Raw genomic sequence first — 20,307 nt, 5'->3', positions numbered from 1 at the left:
TAACCACTTGATAGGTATCATCCCCCACCTTTATTAGGAGTGATTTCCCTCAGGGAAGGGTCATTTATTCCACCTCATGAACTCAGTATCCTTCTTGATCCTCTCTCTTTGCTCAACTCTCCTTCATGCTGTCATTCTTAACTGCCATTTCTAATTGATAGTCTCAATTGTAGAATACCATTTGAATTCCCATTCATTCAGGTGGTCTCAAACTGGGTTAAAACATTAACCATTTACTGTCCATCATGCACCCCAAAACTGAAAATCTGCAAGGACTCAAATGCTTGGTTTGGAGGAAAGATTTGATAAGGTGTCCTTTTCAATCATTATGTGTTATTGTGCTTGCTGAGAGAACATACTATATAAGATGAATAAATGATAATCCTTTCAATACATGGACTATACAATTGGTTTGAAAAGAGTACTCAGCATATCTTGCACCTCATTAAATATATACTGAGCTTTTAATGGTCTGGGACTGCCATATCTGCAAGCAGCTCTGTTATAACCTCGGAAGGTTCCTAATGTCAACCTGGTAGTAGTCCCTGGCCTAAGGTGACCAGATTTTAACATTGGTAAAGAGGGACACCATTGACGGGGTGTGTGTGTGAAGGAAATGCAGTGATAATTGACAGTGGCTTGAGAAGAGGAGACACACTAATGAGTCTGTGTGTGGATTGTCCCGGCGGCTCGCATACAATATCAACATTGGGGGTCACGGCAGAGGGGCCGTGGCTCTGGGGGTGTCTGGGGCCAGCTTCTCCATGCTCTGTGGCCAAGGTGGCCAAGGCAGCTGGCCCATGCGCCATGCCTCGCTCGGCCAGCGAGCTGCCACCTCCAGCAGGCGTGTGCGGGGGGGGGCGGAGAGGGAGAGAGCTCCCGAAGTGCCATCCAGGCATGCAAGTGGTGCTGGCCAGACTGCTGGCCAGCTCCGAACAACGTTGTGGGGCAAGGCAGGGTGGCAGCGGCGCAGGGGGACTCTGTTGGACTCAGTGCCTAAAAATTGGGACTTTTTAAAAAAACAGTGGGACACGAGACAAATTCTAAAAATCAGGATTGTCCCGCCAAAAGTGGGACATCTGGTCACCTTACATAAACCTGATCTGGAATTCAATTGGGAGCCAGCTGAGTTGTTGAAGTAAAGGCCGGTTGTGGGATCTCCCTGGTGTATTGGTGAGAATCCTGGCTGCAGCATTCTGGACCAGTTGCAGTTTCCCGGTCATGCTTAAGGATAGGCCTGCTTAGAGGAAGTTGCAGAAGTCCAGTCTAGAGGTGATCATCACATGGATCACTGTGGTTAGGTGTTGTGGTGTCAAATAGGGCACTAGTAACTTTGTTTGGTGTAGATGGTATAAGTTTTACCATGCCACTTTCATGACCTGTGCCTCCATGGAGAGGAAGGCATCGAGGATCACACCAAGGTTCCTGGTGGAGTGAGTTACTGCTAGACGCACTCTGTCCAGGTTGGGTAAGCGCGCTTCCTCGCTTCATCCCTTCCTACCCAGCCACAGGACCTCTGTCTTTGAAGGGTTGAGCTTCAGACGACTCTGCTTGATCCGCTTGATCCATTTTGTCACTGCTTCCAGGCTAAGGTTTCTGTAAGGGAATCGAGGCGGTCATCCATCAGGAGGAAGAGCTGGGTGTCATCTGCATATTGGTGGCAACCCAGCCAAAACCTCTATACCAGCTTAGCAAGAGGGCGCATGAAGATGTTAAATAAAATAGGAAAGAGGACTGCTCCCTGTGTGAGTCCACATGTGAGCTGATGATGGTTGGATAATCTGACTCCTATTTCAACCCTTTGTCCGCGACTCCAGAGGAAGGAGATCAGCCATTTATGTGCTGTCCCCCGTATCCCAACATCAGCAAAGCGGGAGGGGAGGAACTGAAGATGGAGCCATAAAGAAAAGCTGGACTTCTGTTCAGCTCTTAAGCCATGCCGAGGGTCAGGAACTTCTGCACCTGGCTGACCTGAGCAGATACGCAAATCTGCTCATCGGTCGCCCCAGGAACCGGGAACGGCATCCTGAGGGTCCTACAGATCCGTGGGGAGATAGGAAGACCGACCTCCCTGGATTAATAGCGGCTTGTGCTCAAGGTCACGATGGCGTCTTTGTCGCAAACAACTTTACAAGCTTGAAATGACCAGCTGACCTTACATTCTTCCCAGACCATCATTTACCAGATCGACAGGAGCAGAAGCTGACAGAAGCTGGAATCTGCAACAGTAAGAATTGAAAGCTTTCTGGCTTTTCTCTCTCTTCTCCCACAAGCTCTTCCCTCCCCCCCCCCTCAACCAATTCACAAGCGAATTCCTTCTTTCGCGGAGTGAGAGACTCCCAGCTAATTATACCCATTAACCAAACAAAGAGAGTGCTTTGAAGATTTATTGGTGAAAGTTCAGTGGGGGAATTTGACTTGATACGGAGATCGACAAATTGATAATTTGGGATCGCTCGTGCTCCCGCGAGACCTCACGAGACTTTCTGTTTATAGTTTGTGACTGCCTAGAACTATGGAAGAATTAACTAAGGCACAGCTTTTCCATTTGTTATGCAAAGGAAACTCAGAGATACTGAAAGCAGTCAACAAGCTGGAAAAGGAAATTCGTGGGACTAAGGGGGAGCTTTTGGATGGAGCCCAAGGTCCGGAGAGACCAGCTGATGACGTAGCTCAGCTAACAGTAAATCAAGTGAAACTTCAATGTCTGGAAGTTAATCAACTGGAGGGAGAGAGTGCCAGAGATGTAAAAACTCAAAGTACCTTTAAAGAACCTGGGAAAACAGATTCAAGGAAGGAAAGTACCGAAAACCTGGAAGTCTACTCAGAGCAGGAAATGACTTGGATCAGCAAAATAAAAAGAGTCTATTCAAAAGCGACAGCAACTAGGAAGCTATCAGGAGATATTTCTGTGCGACCAGAGGAAGAGATCCAGATTGACAAAGGATTCAGAGCCCCCTCAAAGGCGATTACAAGCAAGAATCAAGTAAGAGATTTCTTTGGCCCTGACAGAAGGACAATCAGAAATACTCTACTATGGAAAAAAACACAATTTCATTTTCTGCGACCACCTGAAAGATGAGCTGAACAATGGAGTACTCTCCTGGCCTCCTGTGGAAAAATAGTAGCAGTAACTTTTAGGACAGGTCCAATATATGAAGGGAACTGACTTTATATCATTTAAGACAATAATATAATATATCCTTATAATAGATTATACCCTCCTATGTATCAACAACTACTTTGTTAAGAAAGATGGTAATAACCCCTAGATCAGGATTAATATGCGATGGGAATTGAATATGTATGTTAATATGTATGCTAAAAGAGGATGACAAACCATATTTTATAGGCATTAACAAGACGACAGTAGTAATTCTTGGGTCAGGGCCAATTTATGAAGGAGACTAACCTAATATCATTTAAGATAATAACAGAATGTATTCCTATAACAGATCATACTCTCATATGTATTAACAATCACTTGGCTAAGAAAAATGGTAAAAACTTCTAGATTAGGAATAATATGTGATGGGAACTAAATATCTATGTTAAAAGAGATGGCAAACCATATCAACTGGTCGCTTTTTCTTTACAACTTCTCTGTAAATGCTTTACATAATAATAAACAATAAAAATATTATTAAAAAAAAAGCAAAGCGGGAGGGGTAGCGAACACAACTGGCCCCTTCCAACTCTGATTCTATGATTCTATGAAGACAGCAACCTTGAGTCAGCAAGTCAGTGAGCTAGGAGCTCGTGATCTACAGTGTTAAAATGCTGCTGACAGATCTAATAGCATACCCAGCGCTGGCCCACCTTGGTCTGGCTGGCAATGGAAGTTGTCCATCAGGGCGACTAGTGCCGTTTCCACCCCATGGCCAGGCCAGAAATCGGATTGAAATGGGTCAAGGGCTGAGCATTTACGTGACCATGGATGTTTTCATAGAATCATAGAGTTGGAAGGGGCCACACAGGCCATGTAGTCCAACCGCCTGCTCAATGCAGGATCAGCCCAAAGCATCCTAAAGCATCCAAGAAAAGTGTGTATCCAACCTTTGCTTGAAGACTGCCAGTGATGGGGAGCTCACCACCTCCTTAGGCAGCCTATTCCACTGCTGAACTACTCAGACTGTGAAATTTTTTTTCCTGATATCTAGCCTATATCGTTGTACTAGTAGTTTAAACCCATTACTGCACATCCTTTCCTCTGCAGCCAATGGGAATAGCAAACTGCCCTCCTCCAAGTGACAACCTTTCAAATACTTAAAGAGGGCTATTATGTCCCCTCTCAACCTCCTTTTCTCCTGGCTGAACATTCCGAAGTCCCTCAACCTATCTTCATAGGGCTTGGTCCCTTGGCCCCAGATCATCTTCGTCGCTCTCCTCTGTACCCTTTCAATTTTATCCACGTCCTTCTTGAAGTGAGGCATTCAGAACTGCGCACAGTACTCCAGGTGTGGTCTGACCAGTGCCGTATACAATGGGATTGTATCACAAAATCTTGTGATTTTGATGTGATGCCCCTGTTGATACAGCCCACAATGGCATTTGCCTTTTTTGATACAGCCCACAATGGCATTTGCCTGCATCACACTGCCTGCTCATGTTTAGCTTCCAATCCACAAGTATCCCAAGGTCTCGTTCACACACAGTTACCTATAAGCGTGTCCCCCATCCAGTAGGCATGCTTTTCATTTTTCTGACCCAGATGTAGAACTTTACACTTATCTTTATTAAGTTGCATCTTGTTCTCATTTGCCCATTTGCCCATTGTCTTCAGGTCTCGTTGAACTCTGTCTCTATCTTCTGGAGTATTTGCCAGTCCTCCCAATTTGATGTCATCTGCAAACTTGATGAGTAGTCCCTCCACCCCCTCATCTAGATCATTAATAAATATGTTAAAAAGTACTGGACCGAGCACTGAGCCCTGAGGTACCCCGCTACTCACCTCCCTCCAGTCTGATGAAACACCATTGACAACAACTCTTTGAGTGCGGTTCTCTAACCAATTCCCTATCACTAACTATCTGAAAATCCAGATTGCAGTCCTTCAATTTATCCGTCAGAACATCATGGGGAACCTTGTCAAAAGCTTTACTAAAATCCAAGTAAATGACATCAACCGAATTTCCACAATACAGCAAACCTGTTACTTGGTCAAAGAAGGAAACCAGGTTGGTCTGACAGGACCTGTTGGAGACAAATCCATGCTGAGTTCCCTGGATCACCAAATTGTTCTCCAGATGTTTGCAGATCGCTCCCTTTAATATCTGCTTCATTACTTCCCCACAACAGAGGTCAGACTCACTGGTCTGTAGTTTCCCGGGTCATCCTTCCTCCCTTTTTTAAATATTGGAATAACGTTTCCTCTCTTCCAGTCCTCCAGGACATCTCCAGTCCTTAAAGTGGTCCTGAAGATGATGGACAAGGGTTCTGCAAGTTCTCTGGAAAGTTCTTTAAGCACTCTCAGATGTATTTCATTCGGCCCAGGGGATTTGAACTCATCCAGTGCAGCTAAATGCCTCTTGACAATCTCTGTGTCCATCTCTTGGCTACTGTGTCCCTTGGCTACTGCCATCTCTATATGTGCCTAAACCCCTTGACTTGTGGAAAAAAACAGATGTAAAATAGGCACTGAGCCTTTGTGCTTTCTCTGCATCCTGCATTAGAGTTTGTCCATCCGCACCCAATAGTGGGCCTATTGCCTCCTTTACTTTACATTTGCTCCTCACATAACTGAAAAATCTTTTCTTGTTACAGTGGGCTTCCCTGGCCAATCTTAGCTAACTCTCAGCTTTCGCCTTTCTGATGATTGATCTACAGTGCCTAGTAAACTGTAGGTACTCTTCTTTAGAGCTCTGTCCTTCCCTCCCTTTCCTGAACATTTCCCTTTTCTTTCTTAGTTCCTCTTGAAGTTCTCTGTTCATCCAAATAGGCTTCTTAGAGCTCCTGCAGTGTTTTCGTCTTTCTGGGATAGTCATGGATTGAACATGCAATAGCTCAATGAGTTTTAACTCATGATTGTGCGAACCATCCAGAGCCCATTCTAAAACAACAAGCCCCATGGTCCCCAGGCTCTGCCTCCCTATCTTTATTTATTTGTTTATTTTTCAATTTATAGCCCACCCTTCCTGGCAGTGCCAACTCGGGGCAGCTTACAACATAAAAATACATTAAAACAGAAGTTAAAAACACCTTGAAACAATCCTACCCTCTGTTTGGCAACCCCATTACATCCAGAGGGTTTTTTGGTTTTTGTTTTTTTGTTGGGGGGATGGAACTGTATAGAGGGAGTCCAAGATGTTAATCAAGGTATTTCCTAACCCCAAGCTGGCAACCCTAGTTACTGGTCACAATTTTGTGAAATGGCCTTAATTCAGGGAGCATTGCAGTGGTGGAGCTTTGCATATCTTGGAAACTCAGATTAGGACATTAAGGTGTCATGGGAGCAGCTGTCAGTAAATTTCTGTTCTATTGACTTAGAGGAGGCTTTCTCAGTCAAGGTTTTTGAAACCCTGTGGTTTATTGATGGCCCTGGAAGGGTTTCCCAAATGGGTAGGAGCTAATTAAGTTTTTATATAGTTTTAAAATTTGTTACATTTTCCCCAAGTGATAGGACTATATATGGCCACATCATCTCACCCACCCCATCCCCAAATGGCCAATGATGGGCCTGGAGGGGGTGGGATTGGGAGGGGCCCTGGGTAGGCATGTACACAGGTATGCTTCCCAGCCATATTCTGTACAATTGTACCACTTCTATGATTTCTCTAAGTCTAAAGAAGGTTTCAGGGATTTTTCAATGGTAAAAAAGTTAAGAAATCTGACTGAGAGACTAATGCTTCCTACCAAAAACTCATCTAATGTGGTGTCATGGAGAGCAATTTCGGTGGTAGATGATTTAAAAATGTAGCTTATTATAACAATCCCATTTCTGATTGTTTCTTCTTCTATTGGCAGGCTGTCAGCGATCCATAGGCCTCTCCAGTGGCAAAGCAAAGGTGTGCAGCTACAGTGGCTGGTATTATTGCAGCACTTGCCATGCAGATGACACCTTTCTCATTCCTGCGCGGTTGGTTCATAACTGGGACACTGCAAAATACAAGGTATGAAGTCACTTTGCCAACAGCTTAATAACAAATAAAGGTAAAAAGTAAGCACGAGTTTTAGGATACTTTAAGGACTAATACATGTGTATTCTAGCATTAGTTTTCATGGACCAGAGCCTGTTTTATTGAATGCATGTGGCACACATTCCTATGTGAGTTAATTTAAAAAAATTAAAAACCAGTAGCCCCATGAGGTTAGCAAAGCTAAAGATAATCTTATTTAACATTGCCTGCCTCTGGGCAACGACCCTGGTAGTCCTGTCCAAATGCTAACCAGAGCTGACCGTGCTTAGCTTCCAAGATCTGATTGAGATTGGGATCACCTGGGCTATCCAGAGCAGGGCCAAAGGGCTTCAACAGCATATTTAAAAGCATTTCATGTAAACCGCCATGAGTTTGGCTCAAGGTGGTTTACATGAAACGTTGTGAATAATACATAGAACATCATAGACATATATCACAATCCTAACATAACACATTAACAACAGTCCCAACAGTGGTTAACGGAATTACAGCAGATTAACAGAATTACAGCAGGTTCGATTAAACAACAGGAACAACAAGTTTAACAAGAACCTCTAGGGAGGTCGGATTCAAATGGGTATCCGTGTTGGCTTGAAGTAGCACAACAAAATCAGAGTCCAGTGGCACCTTTAAGACCAATAGGCTAGAAAGGGAGATTGCAGAAATGCAAGTTATTACAACACTCAACACTATGACATACCCTGGACTCAACAAGTACATAGGTTTTTTATATCACTATACATGCTAACCTTGTTTAAATCGTGTATCCACATTCCTCACAATTTATTTTATTTGGGACAATGTGCCTGTAAAGTGATGGTAGTAATATGGAATGGAATTTTGAGTTTAACTCCCTGGTCTCGGGATGAGATTGTTGCCAGCCCAGCATTTCACTTGCAGGAATGTTTCACACTTGGATGGAGACAGATGGGGCCAAGAGCAAATGGTTGATCACTGACATAGACACTTCTTCTACAGTGGGGCCAAAGTCATCCAGAGTGGTTAGGTCACGCCTCTGCTTGTCTAGGTAGGGCTATTGTAATGCAGATTTCTTGCAGCCACTTAGCTGGTGACCAGAGCCTGACATTCCAGTTTTAGATTGCCATACTGCCTAGGTAGGAGATCCCGAGCTCTGCTCCTGATGAGTAGAATCCATTCGATTTACAAAAGCTGCAAAAGAGGATATTTTTCTCCTACAAGCAACTTCATCCCAACTGCAATTCTGAGAAAACTGCTAGAGATTTTTCTCCATGGCTCCCACTATCCACAAGTGGCTGGAGCCAAGACCGACCACACTGCAGGAGAAAACTGTGGGAAGGGTCAGAGGTGGCAGCCCAAGACCCTGAGGAGCAGCCCAGAGCTCTGGGCCTCAATTCCTCCAGTGGTCCCGCATTGGGTTATAGCTGGTGGTAGCAGATTCCCCACCCCCAGCAGGAAGGAAGGCTGGAGCACAGAACAAAGGGCCCTGATGAAGGAGAAAGGTCGAGCTGTGCCAAAAGGCACTGGCTTCCACAAAGTGGCCCCGAAGCCTACAATGAAACAGAAGCAAGACTCTAGCTGTGGCTATAAGTGCTCCAGAGCTCCGGAACGCATGGCGCCTAGGGGCCGCACTAAGCAGCCACAGGACCGCTCAGCTGAGGAGCCGCCTGAGAAATGCCGCTGGAAGCACACAGGGCTGGCAAGCTCTGCAGGTGAGCTAAATGTGCTGGAGCTGTGGTCAAGAACTGGCTCCCCAGACCTCCAGGCTCTTGAGGGTGACAGGGGCATCCCGGAGCTCCGGGAACAAGTCCCCAATAGATGGCAACAGTTGCTGTGCCCAGGGGGCTCCCAGGCTTCCAAAATGGCACCGCCCATGTGATCCCCAAACATGGTGCTGCCCATGCGATCCCCAAACATAGTGGCTTTTCCCCCTTACTTGCACAATTCCAGCTCTGAGCTCAGTGCCAAGGAGGGGGGAGCTGGCCTCTACTCTCCGCCAAAGTCTGCCATGGGCCCTTCCTCTCCAAGGGGGGGGGTGTGTGTGTGAGCTTAGGTGCACCACCAGTCCTCTGGCTACCACAAAAAACAAAACAAAACAATGAATCATAGAATCATAGAGTTGGAAGGGACCTCCTGGGTCATCTAGTCCAACCCGCTGCACTATGCAGGTCACTCACACTCACCTATTGAACAATAGTTTCTGGGCTTCCTTGAATGGAGAAAGGTTTGGCCCAGGAGGGCTAGGGAGTCAGCCGGGAGCACTCATGGGGCGAGTTCCCATCCCATTCCGTATGCCCACTAGGGGCCACAAGGAGCAGGAATTGACCGATTCAGAATGCTATGCCACTGATTTTTCTGAGCAGGAGAACACTTGCCTCATACAAATTCAGGGGTGGGGGGGAAGGCAGCCAAACCTACACAGGTGCACATGGGTCAGCCCTCCCTGGCACAGACACAGAACATGCTCACCCAGTGAGGCCCATTCTGCAGCTACCATATCTGAGGCTCTTTCAGAAAAAGGGGAGGGGGAGCTCTCAGGAGATAAGCTTATTGATACCCCAAAAACATGTGCAGCAGGCTCTTCCAGGCAGAATATCTGCAACGCCTTCTGCCAAAGGTAATTTCTGCCCTGTAGTACGGGATAGAGGTCCAAGAAAAACATCAGTCAAAGCCTTCAGCTAATCTAGATACCAGGGGTTTCATGCGGCCTGTTCCTGCCCACACAGTCCATCCATTCCAAGTTAGCTCTGACGATATCCCAAAATCCGATTGGCCTGTTCCAGGCATTGGGGAATCTGGCTTCTTTTGCCAGGAGACTGTACATTCTCCCAGAGGAGCTGATGGAGGATCTAAAAGTTCAACTTGTTAATGCTCTGGCGCCCACCCTCCATTTGGGAGCCTTACTCACTAAAGATGGAGACAACTCTCTGAAGGATGCAATAGACAAGAAAAATGAATGAGACTCCTTCCATGGCAATCAGAGCTTCTGCAGCCCTATCCAACTTCACTCGGGCCATTGTCACCTGGACTGACGGCATGATGAAGTCTCCGAAGTTTCAGCAAAACAGTGGCAAAAGAGTCCCTCCTGAAGATCAAGACGGTGGCAGAGTTTGCTGCGGATGAATCCCAGGACACTTTACGCTTCTGCGCAAGGGCACAGCCAGCCAACGTTACCATTAGTTGCAACATTTGGCTCAAACATTGGAAGGTTGATCACATCTCGAAGACCACACTGTCAACTTCCAAGCTTTTCTGTCAGACTCCTCTTCTGTGAATCAAACTTGGACAGGGTCCTTGCAGAGACAAAAGAAAAGTAGAAGGCCACGCCTGCCACATCCAGCTCCAGCAGAGACAGGGATAACAGAAGCAGCTGTCCTTTTGCAGCTACACCCTTCTGGCAGGCCTAGAGACACTTCAGAAGTTTCCGCTCTGCAAAATATAAGCCCAAATGTGTACAGCGACAGCCCTTCAGGCAAGGCAAGAGCCAGTAAGCCCAGAAGTACTCTGCCTGATTACCTTGTTGGGGGCAGGCTCCACTTCTTCCGGAAGGTGTGGAGTAGGGTTGGGTGCTTCTGCCTCTGAAGCGGCCATTCGCTCCCACTGCAGCCAGTGCTGTGCACGCACCAGCTCTTCACCTGCATGTGTGTGCCCGCCGGCGCTCAGATGCCCGCGTCTCTCTCCCCTCGCAGCACGGCGCTGGCTGCGGCAGGAGCGAACAGCCGCTTCGGGCACCAAAGCGCCCAACCCTAATGTGGAGCCACACCGCAACAGACCAGTGGGTGCTGGGCATAATTTTGGAGGACTAGGCCTCCAAAACCACTTTGGCCAGTCCCCTACCCTCAAGACACTGCACAGAAGGTCTTTATTAAGCCAAGTCATTCAACATTCAGTCAACATCGGGCCAATAGATGAGGTTCCCCCTCACCTCAGGAGTCTATACCGTTCCTTTTGTTGTGCCAAATTGGGAGTGGCGAGCAGTCGTCAACATCAGAGGACTAAACTGATGGGTGAAGAGATGACGGTTCAAGATGAAGTCCCTGTGATATATTCTTCAGATTCTACAGTGGAATAGCACGTTGACGTACCTGGACCTTCACGTACCTGGACCATCACGTACCAATCCACCTGGACTCCAGAAACCTCTGGTTTTGTCACCAGGGGATGCACTTCCAAATCACATGATTTCTTTTCTGCCTGTGCTATGCACCAACGTCATACTGGTGCTGGTAGCGAAATGGCACCAAGGAGAAATTCACTTCTATCTCCCCAAGGATCAGGGGACAGCAATGTCGGCCACACAACATGTTAACTCCATCTCTCAGCCCCACGTTTTTCTTGCTCAACAGTGACAAGAGTCACTTGACACCGACTGCAGACCTAGTGCACCTGGGCATGAGGATTTGCACACACAACGCAGTGGTTTTCTGCCAGTTGACAGAGAAAGGTGATACAGCAGGTTGCAGAGATCATGGCCAGCAGGGCAGTTGACCTTATGCATCTAGTGGTGTTTCACGGGCTGATGATATCTAACATTGACATGGTGCCTGTAGCTCGATTTCACTTGAGACCACTGCAGTGGATGCTTCTACCAGCGGAACATCGAAAGACGAAGAGGCAAGAAACTGATACTGCCTACATCAATCTGCAAGAGGCAAGAAACTGATACTGCCTACATCAAGCTCCTGTGGTGGACTCTTCCAGAAAATCTGACAAAGGGCGTATGATTCAATCATCTGAAGCACATTGTGGTTACTATGGATGCAAGCCAGAGGAGCTGGGGAGCTCATTGTGAGGAACTCACAGCGCATGGCAGGTGGTGCCAACCAAACCAGGAGCACAACATAAACTGGCCGGAACTTTGGCCAGTCAAGCTGGCATTTCTACACTTCTGTCCAGCCCTTCAACGCAGATGTTCTGGTGTGCATGGGCAACATGACTCCAAAGGTGCACGTCAACAGACAGGGCAACATGAGTTCCCACATGCTGTACCTCAAGGCATCCCTGCTCATGAGGGGCAGAGCAGAACCCTGCCAGTCTCGGGGCTGAATACCCAAAGGGCCTCGACAACCAGCAAGCAGATTGACTCAGCAGACAAGATCTCAACTCAGGAGAGTGGAATTTGAATCGGGAGGTCTTCTACCAGATAGTGGCTGACCTCCTGGTGACACATCAGAATGCACAGGCATCAAGGTTCCTGACGCTGTATTGCCACCCAGCAGCAGAAGGGGTGGATAGCCTCAGTTGCCCATGGCCTCTGTACGTGTTTCTGCAAGGTGCTAAACAGGATCTGATGGGGAAAAGCAATTGTGATTGTTGTGTGGCATGCCATTGTGGCACGCCATTGACCCCGATGACCGTGGTTCCCAGACCCGTGGCCATTGCTATCCAGGAAGGGCCTTCTACTTCAAGGGCCATTTCTACACCTGGACCTATTGTGGCTGCAGCACATTGCCTGGAAGTTAAGTGATGTTTTCTGTGGAACCTAGGTTTCACCACTGAATCATAGAATCATAGAATCATAGAGTTGGAAGGGGCCATACAGGCCATCTAGTCCAACCCCCTGCTCAATGCAGGATTAGCCCTAAGCATCCTAAAGCATCCAAGAAAAGTGTGTATCCAACCTTTGCTTGAAGACTTCCAGTGAGGGGGAGCTCACCACCTCCTTAGGCAGCCTATTCCACTGCTGAACTACTCTGACTGTGAAAAACTTTTTCCTGATATCTAGCCTATATCGTTGTACTTGAAGTTTAAACCCATTACTGCGTGTCCTCTCCTCTGCAGCCAGCAGAAACAGCATCCTGCCCTCCTCCAAGTGACAACCTTTCAAATACTTAAAGAGGGCTATCATGTCCCCTCTCAACCTCCTTTTCTCCAGGCTGAACATTCCCAAGTCCCTCAACCTATCTTCATAGGGCTTGGTCCCTTGGCCCCAGATCATCTTCGTCGCTCTCCTCTGTACCCTTTCAATTTTATCTACGTCCTTCTTGAAGTGAGGCCTCCAGAACTGCACACAGTACTCCAGGTGTGGTCTGACCAGTGCCGTATACAATGGGACTATGACATCTTGTGATTTTGATGTGAAGATAGTGGGCATCATGAGATAGTGCGCATCATGTTGCAAGCAAAGAGACCATCCACCATACACATGTACAACCATACTTAGCGCACCTTCCTTATATGGGCCTCCAACAAAGGCCCGATAACAACTCACCTGTCCTACAAGGACATCATAGACTTCTTGTATGACAGGAGGCAGCATCGCCTGAGGGCTACCACCCTAAGAAGACAAGTGGCAGATCTGAATGCTATTTTAGGCATTTACCATTCCAACTCCCTGATGACAAAAGCATACGTCAGATATATCTCAAAGGGGTCAAGTAACCAGATCTGCCGATCCAGCGTAGGTTCCCAACATGGCAGTTACCTATAGTTCTTCCCGTCTTAACCAAGCCTTCTTTTGAACCCATCTGTCAGTCCAAACTCAAGTACTTGTCATGGAAGATGGCCTTCTTGTAGTCACCACCTCCGAAATGGCCGCCTTATCAGGCGGATCTCCGAAATGGCCGCCTTATCATCCAGGAAAGAACTCTGCTCCTTCAGAAGGGATGCAGTCAGATTGCAGACGGATTGCAAAGTACCAACAGAGACCATGAGAGACCAGTGGAGAACCGAGCGGAGGCGGGTGGAGAGGAGAAATCAACGGAGGTGGGGAATAGAAGCAAAAAACGGAGGCAAGAAGAAACAACTGAAGCAGAGTGAGAACTGAAGAACACGGCATTGGATCAGCGGGCTTACTAGTTCTGTGAACAGAGGGTAGAAGAAGAACTGGTGGATTACTCTGGAGACCAGCCACAGGACTATGAGCTGTAAGTGGCAGCGGAGCGGAGCCCGTCGCCTGGAAAGCTGCATCATCAGTGAGCCCTGGAAGAATGTGCTGTACCAAGTCTAGTGCTGTGTGGTCTGCTGCCCCACCTGTTTCCTTTCTCCCTGTCTTCTTCTCGACTGCCTCCCCTGAAGGCACACAACATAGCCCCTGCCCTGGATTTTCTCTCTCGGAAAAGCTTATAACGTCCCCAAAGAGATCAGCTCCCCGCTGTGGGTAGATGAGATCAATTTGGACCTGGCTGACTCTCCCTGCTGTGGCAGAGTGGAGGAGAAGGCTGCCAGCTGGGACAGTCCACGAGTGGGTGTTTTTGTCTGGGTCTCTTCTATGTGGAGTTTGAGACGTAACCAAGGCCGGTTGGACTGGCCGAAGATTGACAACTGTAAGGAGAGAGGACGGCTGACCTGTGCCACCTCGTGGCTGAGAAGAGAATTTTTTCTTTCTTTATTTCAGTATTTGGGGAATGGAATTATTTTTCTAGTTAGTTAAATAAGAGGTGGAGCACCAAGGGGGAACCCCTGATATCCAATGGGATCCCTGGTATAACACCTCTTGGGTTGCTGCTTTAGCTGAGTTAGATTTGGGTGGGTTGTGGGTAGATTCTTTGGGGTTGGGTGGGTAGCTTAGACAGGGTAGTTTTAGATTAGGTCTGCTCTTGGTATAACATGACAGTGAGTGAGGCTCTTGGTATAACATGACAGTGAGTGAGAAGGGAGGCCCAGCTCGGAACTCAGATCCCAGTGTTGATGGGCCAAGGCAACCATAGCGGTGGGAGGAGGTTCAATAATAGGGGGACAGTGATGTACGCAGGTTCGGGAAGGCCCTGGTGGTGGAATTTCCACCGCTGCTGGCCTGATCTATACGGTCGCAATCCTTCAAACCTCCTTCCCATCCCCAGGTTTACAGGAGGGAGGGCTAGGGTGGAACCGGAGCTTATCCTATGCAATGCCATGTCGATAAACAACAAGTCCTTAACCTTGCGAGACTATTTTGCAAGGCATGAGGCTGACCTGGCTTGCGTGACCAAAACCTGGGTGCGTGAGGGTGAGAGTTGCCTTGAAAGACCTGGCAGCACCTGGGTGTTCGGTCCTGCATCAGCCCCAGCTCCGGGGGAAAGGAGGGGGATGGCAATCCTGGTCAGAGAGTCTTTCTCCTTCAGAGCTCTCCCTGCACCATGAAACCCGGGGATAGAGTATGTTGGTCTAGAGTGGGAGTGGTCAAGAACGTGGTTATCTGGTTGGTTACCGACCACCCACTGCACCTCCAGATTCACTGTCAGGCCTGCTGGCTGCCTGGACGTTGCAGTACCTAAAACCTTTGGTTATGGATGACTTCAACATCCATGCGGATGCGCCTCCTTCAGGAATTGGCCCGGACCTAGTGTTGGCCATGGAGACGCTAGGGTTCTCGCAGTTTGTTCCTGGTCCCACCCATCAAGCTGGTCAAACCCTCGATTTGATCTTTGGCGCAGGTGTAGTGGTAGATCTGGTGGTAGATCTGGTGGCGAATAACATCTTTCCATGGTCAGACCACCATGCCCTGAAAGCTTGACTGAGGAGACCACCCCTCCCCGTTAAAAGGAGTAGGAAATGAGAGTGGTATTATTGTGGGTGTCTGCTGTAGACCACCAAGTCAGTCAGAAGACTTGAATGAGATACTGCTAGACCAAATTACACAATTTTCAAAAAAGGGAGAAACAGTGGTCATGGTTGATTTCAATTACCCAGATATCTGTTGGAAGACCAACTCTGCTAAAAATGCAAACTCCATTAAATTCTTAACTTGTCTTGCCAACAGCTTAATTTCCCAGAAAGTAGAGAGGGGAACCAGGGGCTCTGCTATTTTAGACTTGATTCTCATCAATAGGGATATACCGGTAGATGAGGTGGAAGTAGTGGGCACACTTGGCAGCAGTGACCATGTGCTTTTGGAATTTTCAATTGTGGGAAAGAGAAAACCTTTACTAGTCGGACATATAGACTGGACTTCAGGAAAGCTGATTTTCACAGACTTAAAGGTATGTCGTGTAGAGTCCCATGGTCAGAAAAAAAAGAGATGGGAGTCCAAGAGGGCTGGGAGTTTCTTAAAAGTGAAATACTGAAGGCTCAATCACAAACAATTCCCTTGAGAAGAAAAGATGGAAGGAGCCCAAGGAAGCCAAGTTGGCTCCATAAACAGTTGTCAAATGATTTGAGGAATAAAAAAGAGTCATTTAGGAAATTGAAAGAAGGCCTCATTACAAAGGAAGAGTATAAACAAATAATCAATAATTGTAGGGGGAATGTTAGAAAAGCTAAAGCTCAATATGAGCTTAGGCTAGCAAGAAATGCTAAACATAACAAAAAAGGTTTCTTGGGTTATATTTCAAGGAGAAAAAGAATTGGGACACCATAGGACCACTGCGGACAAGAAAGTGAAATTATAACCGATGATGAAGAGAGGGCTGAACTGCTTAACTCCTATTTCTCCTCGGTCTTCTCTTGTGAGGGAAATAGTGGTCAATGTGACAAAAACGTAACACAACACGGGAGGCGGGAATGGTGGCCTAGGATCACTGTTGGAACAGTTCACAAACACCTAGTTTCTTTAAATGAAACAAAGTCTTTTGGGCCAGATGAACTGCATCCAAGGGTACTACCTTGCTGGATCAGGGGAATGCGGTGGACATAGTTTTCTAGATTTCAGTAAAGCTTTTGTTAAGGTTCCACATGATATTCTTGTTGACAAGTTGATAAAGTGCGGTATGGATTCTAATTCTGTCAGGTGGATCAATAACTGGTTGACAAATCGTACCCAGAGGGTACTTGTTAATGGTTCAGCATCTTCTTGGAAAAGAGTGACAAGTGGAGTACCCCAAGGATCTGTCCTGGGGCTTGTGTTGTTCAACATTTATTTATAAATGATTTATTTATAAATTTATTTATAAATGATTTATTTATAAATGATTTATAAATGATTTGGATGAGGGATTAGAGGGGATTCTTATTAAATTTGCAGATGATACTAAACTGGGAGGGGTAGCAAACACAACTGAAGACAGCAGCAGAATAAAGGATGATCTTGATATGTTCGAGAAGTGGGCTAAACTGAATAAAATGAAGTTCAATAGGAATAAATGTAAAGTTCTGCATTTAGGTAGGAAAAACTAAATACACCAATATAAGATGGGGGAGACTTGTCTTGGCAGTAGCAAGTGCGAAAAGGAACTAGGAGTCTTAGTAGACCATACATTGAACATGAGTCATCAGTGTGACTCAGTGGGAAAAAAGGCAAATGGGATTTTGGGCTGTATCAAACAGAGTATCGTGTTCAGATCACGGGAGGTGATGGTACCGCTTTACTTTGCTCTGATTCGGCCTCACTTGGAGTACTGTGTTTAGTTTTGGTCACCCCAATTGAAGAGGGATGTTGACAAAGTGGAAAGTGTCCAGAGGAGGGCAACAAGGATGGTGAGAGGTTTGGAGACAAAGACATATGATGAAAGATTGGGGGAGCTTGGTCTGTTTAGCCTAGAGAGGAGACGACTGAGAGGGCATCTGGTAACCATCTTCAAGTATTTAAAAGGTGCTATATGGAGGATGCAGCAGAATTGTTCTCTCTTGCCCCAGAGGGACAGACCAGAACAAATGGGATGAAATTAATTTAAAAAAAATTCCATATAAACATCCGGAAGTAGTTCCTGACAGTTAGAGCAGTTTCTCAGTGGAACAGGCTTCTTCGGGAGGTGGTGGATTCTCCATCTTTGGAAATTTTAAACAGAGGCTAGATAGCCATCTGATGGAGTTGCTGTTTCTGTGAAGGCAAAGGGATGGTAGGTTACAGTAGATGAGCAATTGAGATTTGAGTGTCCTGTATAGTGCAGGGGGTTGGACTAGATGACCCATGAGGTATCTTCCAACTCTATTATACTATGATTCTATGATACTAAACTGGGAGTGGTAGCAAACAGAACAGAAGACAGAATCAGAATACAGGATGATCTTGATAGGCTTGAGAAGTGGGCTAAACTGATTAAAATGAAATTCAATAGGGACAAATGTAAAGTTCTGCATTTAGGTAGGAAAAACTAAATACACCCATATAGGATGGGGCAGACCTGTCTTGGCAGTGGCATGTGCGAAAAGGATCTAGGAGTTTTAGCAGATCATACAATGAATATGTGTCATATTAGGTGGCTAAAAAGGTAAATGGGATTTGGGGTTGTATGAATGTCCTGCATAGTACAGGGGGTTGGACTAGATCAGTGGTCCCCAACCCGGTCCCGGTCCGTGGATCAGTTGGTATAGTGCCGCAGCTCCTCCTCGTCCTCCTCCCTATACAGGGCTGCCCTGCCACTCTGCCGCCATCTCACCTTTGGTGCTCTCCAGCGGCTGCCATGGCTGGGGCGCCCCCTCGGCAAGGCACTGCCCAGCTGCTGCTGGCAGTGCCCCCCAGCGGGCTTGGGAAGTCAGGGGTGCTGGCGGGGAAGCAAGTGGAGCAGGGGCTCAGGTGGCGGCGACGTCCCTTGGCAAAAGGACCCCCCCCCACGGGCCTCAATAAAATTGTCAAGCATTGACTGGTCCCTGGTGATAAAAAGGTTGGGGACCACTGGTCTAGATGACCCAGATGGTCCATTCCATCTCTATTATTCTATGATTCTATGTTCTTATGAAGACCGTGGCATCTATGCCCTGCTGTTGGCTGTTCACAGGTTGGCCACTGTGTGATAGACAATGCTAGACTAGATGAACCCCTGCTCTGATCCAGCACGGCTCTTATGAAGGCCTCTATGCCCTGCTTTTGGTCCTTCAGAGGAACTGGTTGGCCTCTATGCCCTGCTTTTGGTCCTTCAGAGGAACTGGTTGGCCACTGTATGAGACATGATGCTGGATTAGATGGACCATTGGTCTGATCCAGAAGAGTTCAATCTACATCCCAATCCCCCCAAAGGAGATGTCAAAGACTGCAGCAACTATTGGACCCTCACATTAATTTCTCACACAAGTAAAGTGAAGCTAAAATATTACAACAAAGACTGTTACCACATAAGGAATGAGAAATGCCACATGTTTAAACTGTATTTAGAAAAGAAGATCCTACTGCAAATATCAGTCGGTTATTGGCTCATATGAGAGAATTTCACAAGAATATTCGCTTGTGTTTCATAGATTATTTAATGATTTGTTTAATTTATATACCACCCTTCCCTTTGGGCTCACGGCGTTTTACAGAACAAAACAGATTACAATAAAATCCCATAATTTCCATAGTAAAATTATTAAAACCAGTTAATATCAAGGCGGCAAGCAAAAAACTATCTATTCCCCTCGTTCAACCGGGGGAGAACCATCCTGCTAATCTCCTAATGGAAGTGAGGCCCCAAATCAATCAGATGAACCCAGGGTGCCCTGGATCAAATGTCGGGGTCCCCCCCCCACCCTGGCCTCAACCATACGCCTGGTGGAAGAGCTCCATCTTGCAGACCCTGCGGAATGCTGGCAACTCCGGCAGGGCCCTTAGCTGTTCTGGGAGCTCATTCCACCAGGTTGGGGCCAGGGCCAGGCATACCTCCCGAGGGCTCGGAACTACCAGTAGATTTGTACCCGCAGAGCGACGAGCCCTGTGGGGGGCATAAGCAACCAAGCGTTCCCGCAGGTAGGCAGGACCAAGGCCTCATATGGGTTAATACCAAAACCTTAAACTTGACCCAGAAAAAAACTGGTAACCAGTGCAGATGTCGAAGCACCGGCTGAATATGGGCCCTCCCAAGATATCCTAGTGAGGACCCTGGTAGCTGCATTCTGTACCAGTTGTAACTTCTGGATCAAGGACAAGGGCAGTCCACATAGAGCAAGTTACAGTAGTCAAATCTGGAGGTGACCGTTGCATGAATCACTGTGGCCAAGGGGTCCGAGGACAGGTAGGGCGCTAGTAGCCTAGCTTGGTGAAGATGGAAAAAAGTCGTCCAGGCTACTTTTGTGACATGAGCCTCCATAGAAAAGGAGGCATCAAAGGTCACACCCAAATTCCTGTCCACTGGGGCAGATGTTAATTGCACTCTATCCTGGCATGGGAGACGTGCTTCCTGATGCAGCCCTCTTCTACCCAGCCCCAGGACCTCCGTCTTGGATGGGTTGAGTTTCAGGCGACTCTGCCCAAGTCATCCATCTGCTGCTTCTAAACATCTGGCAAATGTATTCGGGGGGGGGGGGAGTCCGGCCGACCTTCCATTAGGAAGTAGAGCTGGGTGTCATCCGCATATTAGTGACATACCAGCCCATAGCCCCGGACCAGCTGGGCTAGAGGGCGCATATAAATGTTAACAAGTGT

At 47.1% G+C, this 20,307-nt stretch overlaps 1 protein-coding gene across 5 annotated transcripts in view; it reads left to right on the top strand.

The window, feature by feature from the left end:
- PLEKHM3 (pleckstrin homology domain containing M3) overlaps nt 1-20,307 on the top strand; it is a 180,873-nt gene that overhangs the window by 43,917 nt on the left and 116,649 nt on the right. For all 5 annotated transcript variants that reach the window (XR_013227978.1, XM_077319268.1, XM_077319269.1 and 2 more), the window contains one exon: nt 6,964-7,109. Coding sequence is in view for 4 of the 5 variants with exons in the window: in XM_077319268.1 (XP_077175383.1) it covers nt 6,964-7,109 (146 nt within the window). In the remaining variant the exon portion in view is untranslated. The remainder of the gene's footprint in view (nt 1-6,963; nt 7,110-20,307) is intronic.

This window comes from Paroedura picta, chromosome 2 (genome assembly GCF_049243985.1).
Source record: "Paroedura picta isolate Pp20150507F chromosome 2, Ppicta_v3.0, whole genome shotgun sequence".
NCBI classification, from domain to species: Eukaryota; Metazoa; Chordata; class Lepidosauria; order Squamata; family Gekkonidae; genus Paroedura; species Paroedura picta.
The sequence above is the reverse complement of the archived record's forward strand: the minus strand, read 5'-3'. Positions and strand labels throughout refer to the sequence as shown.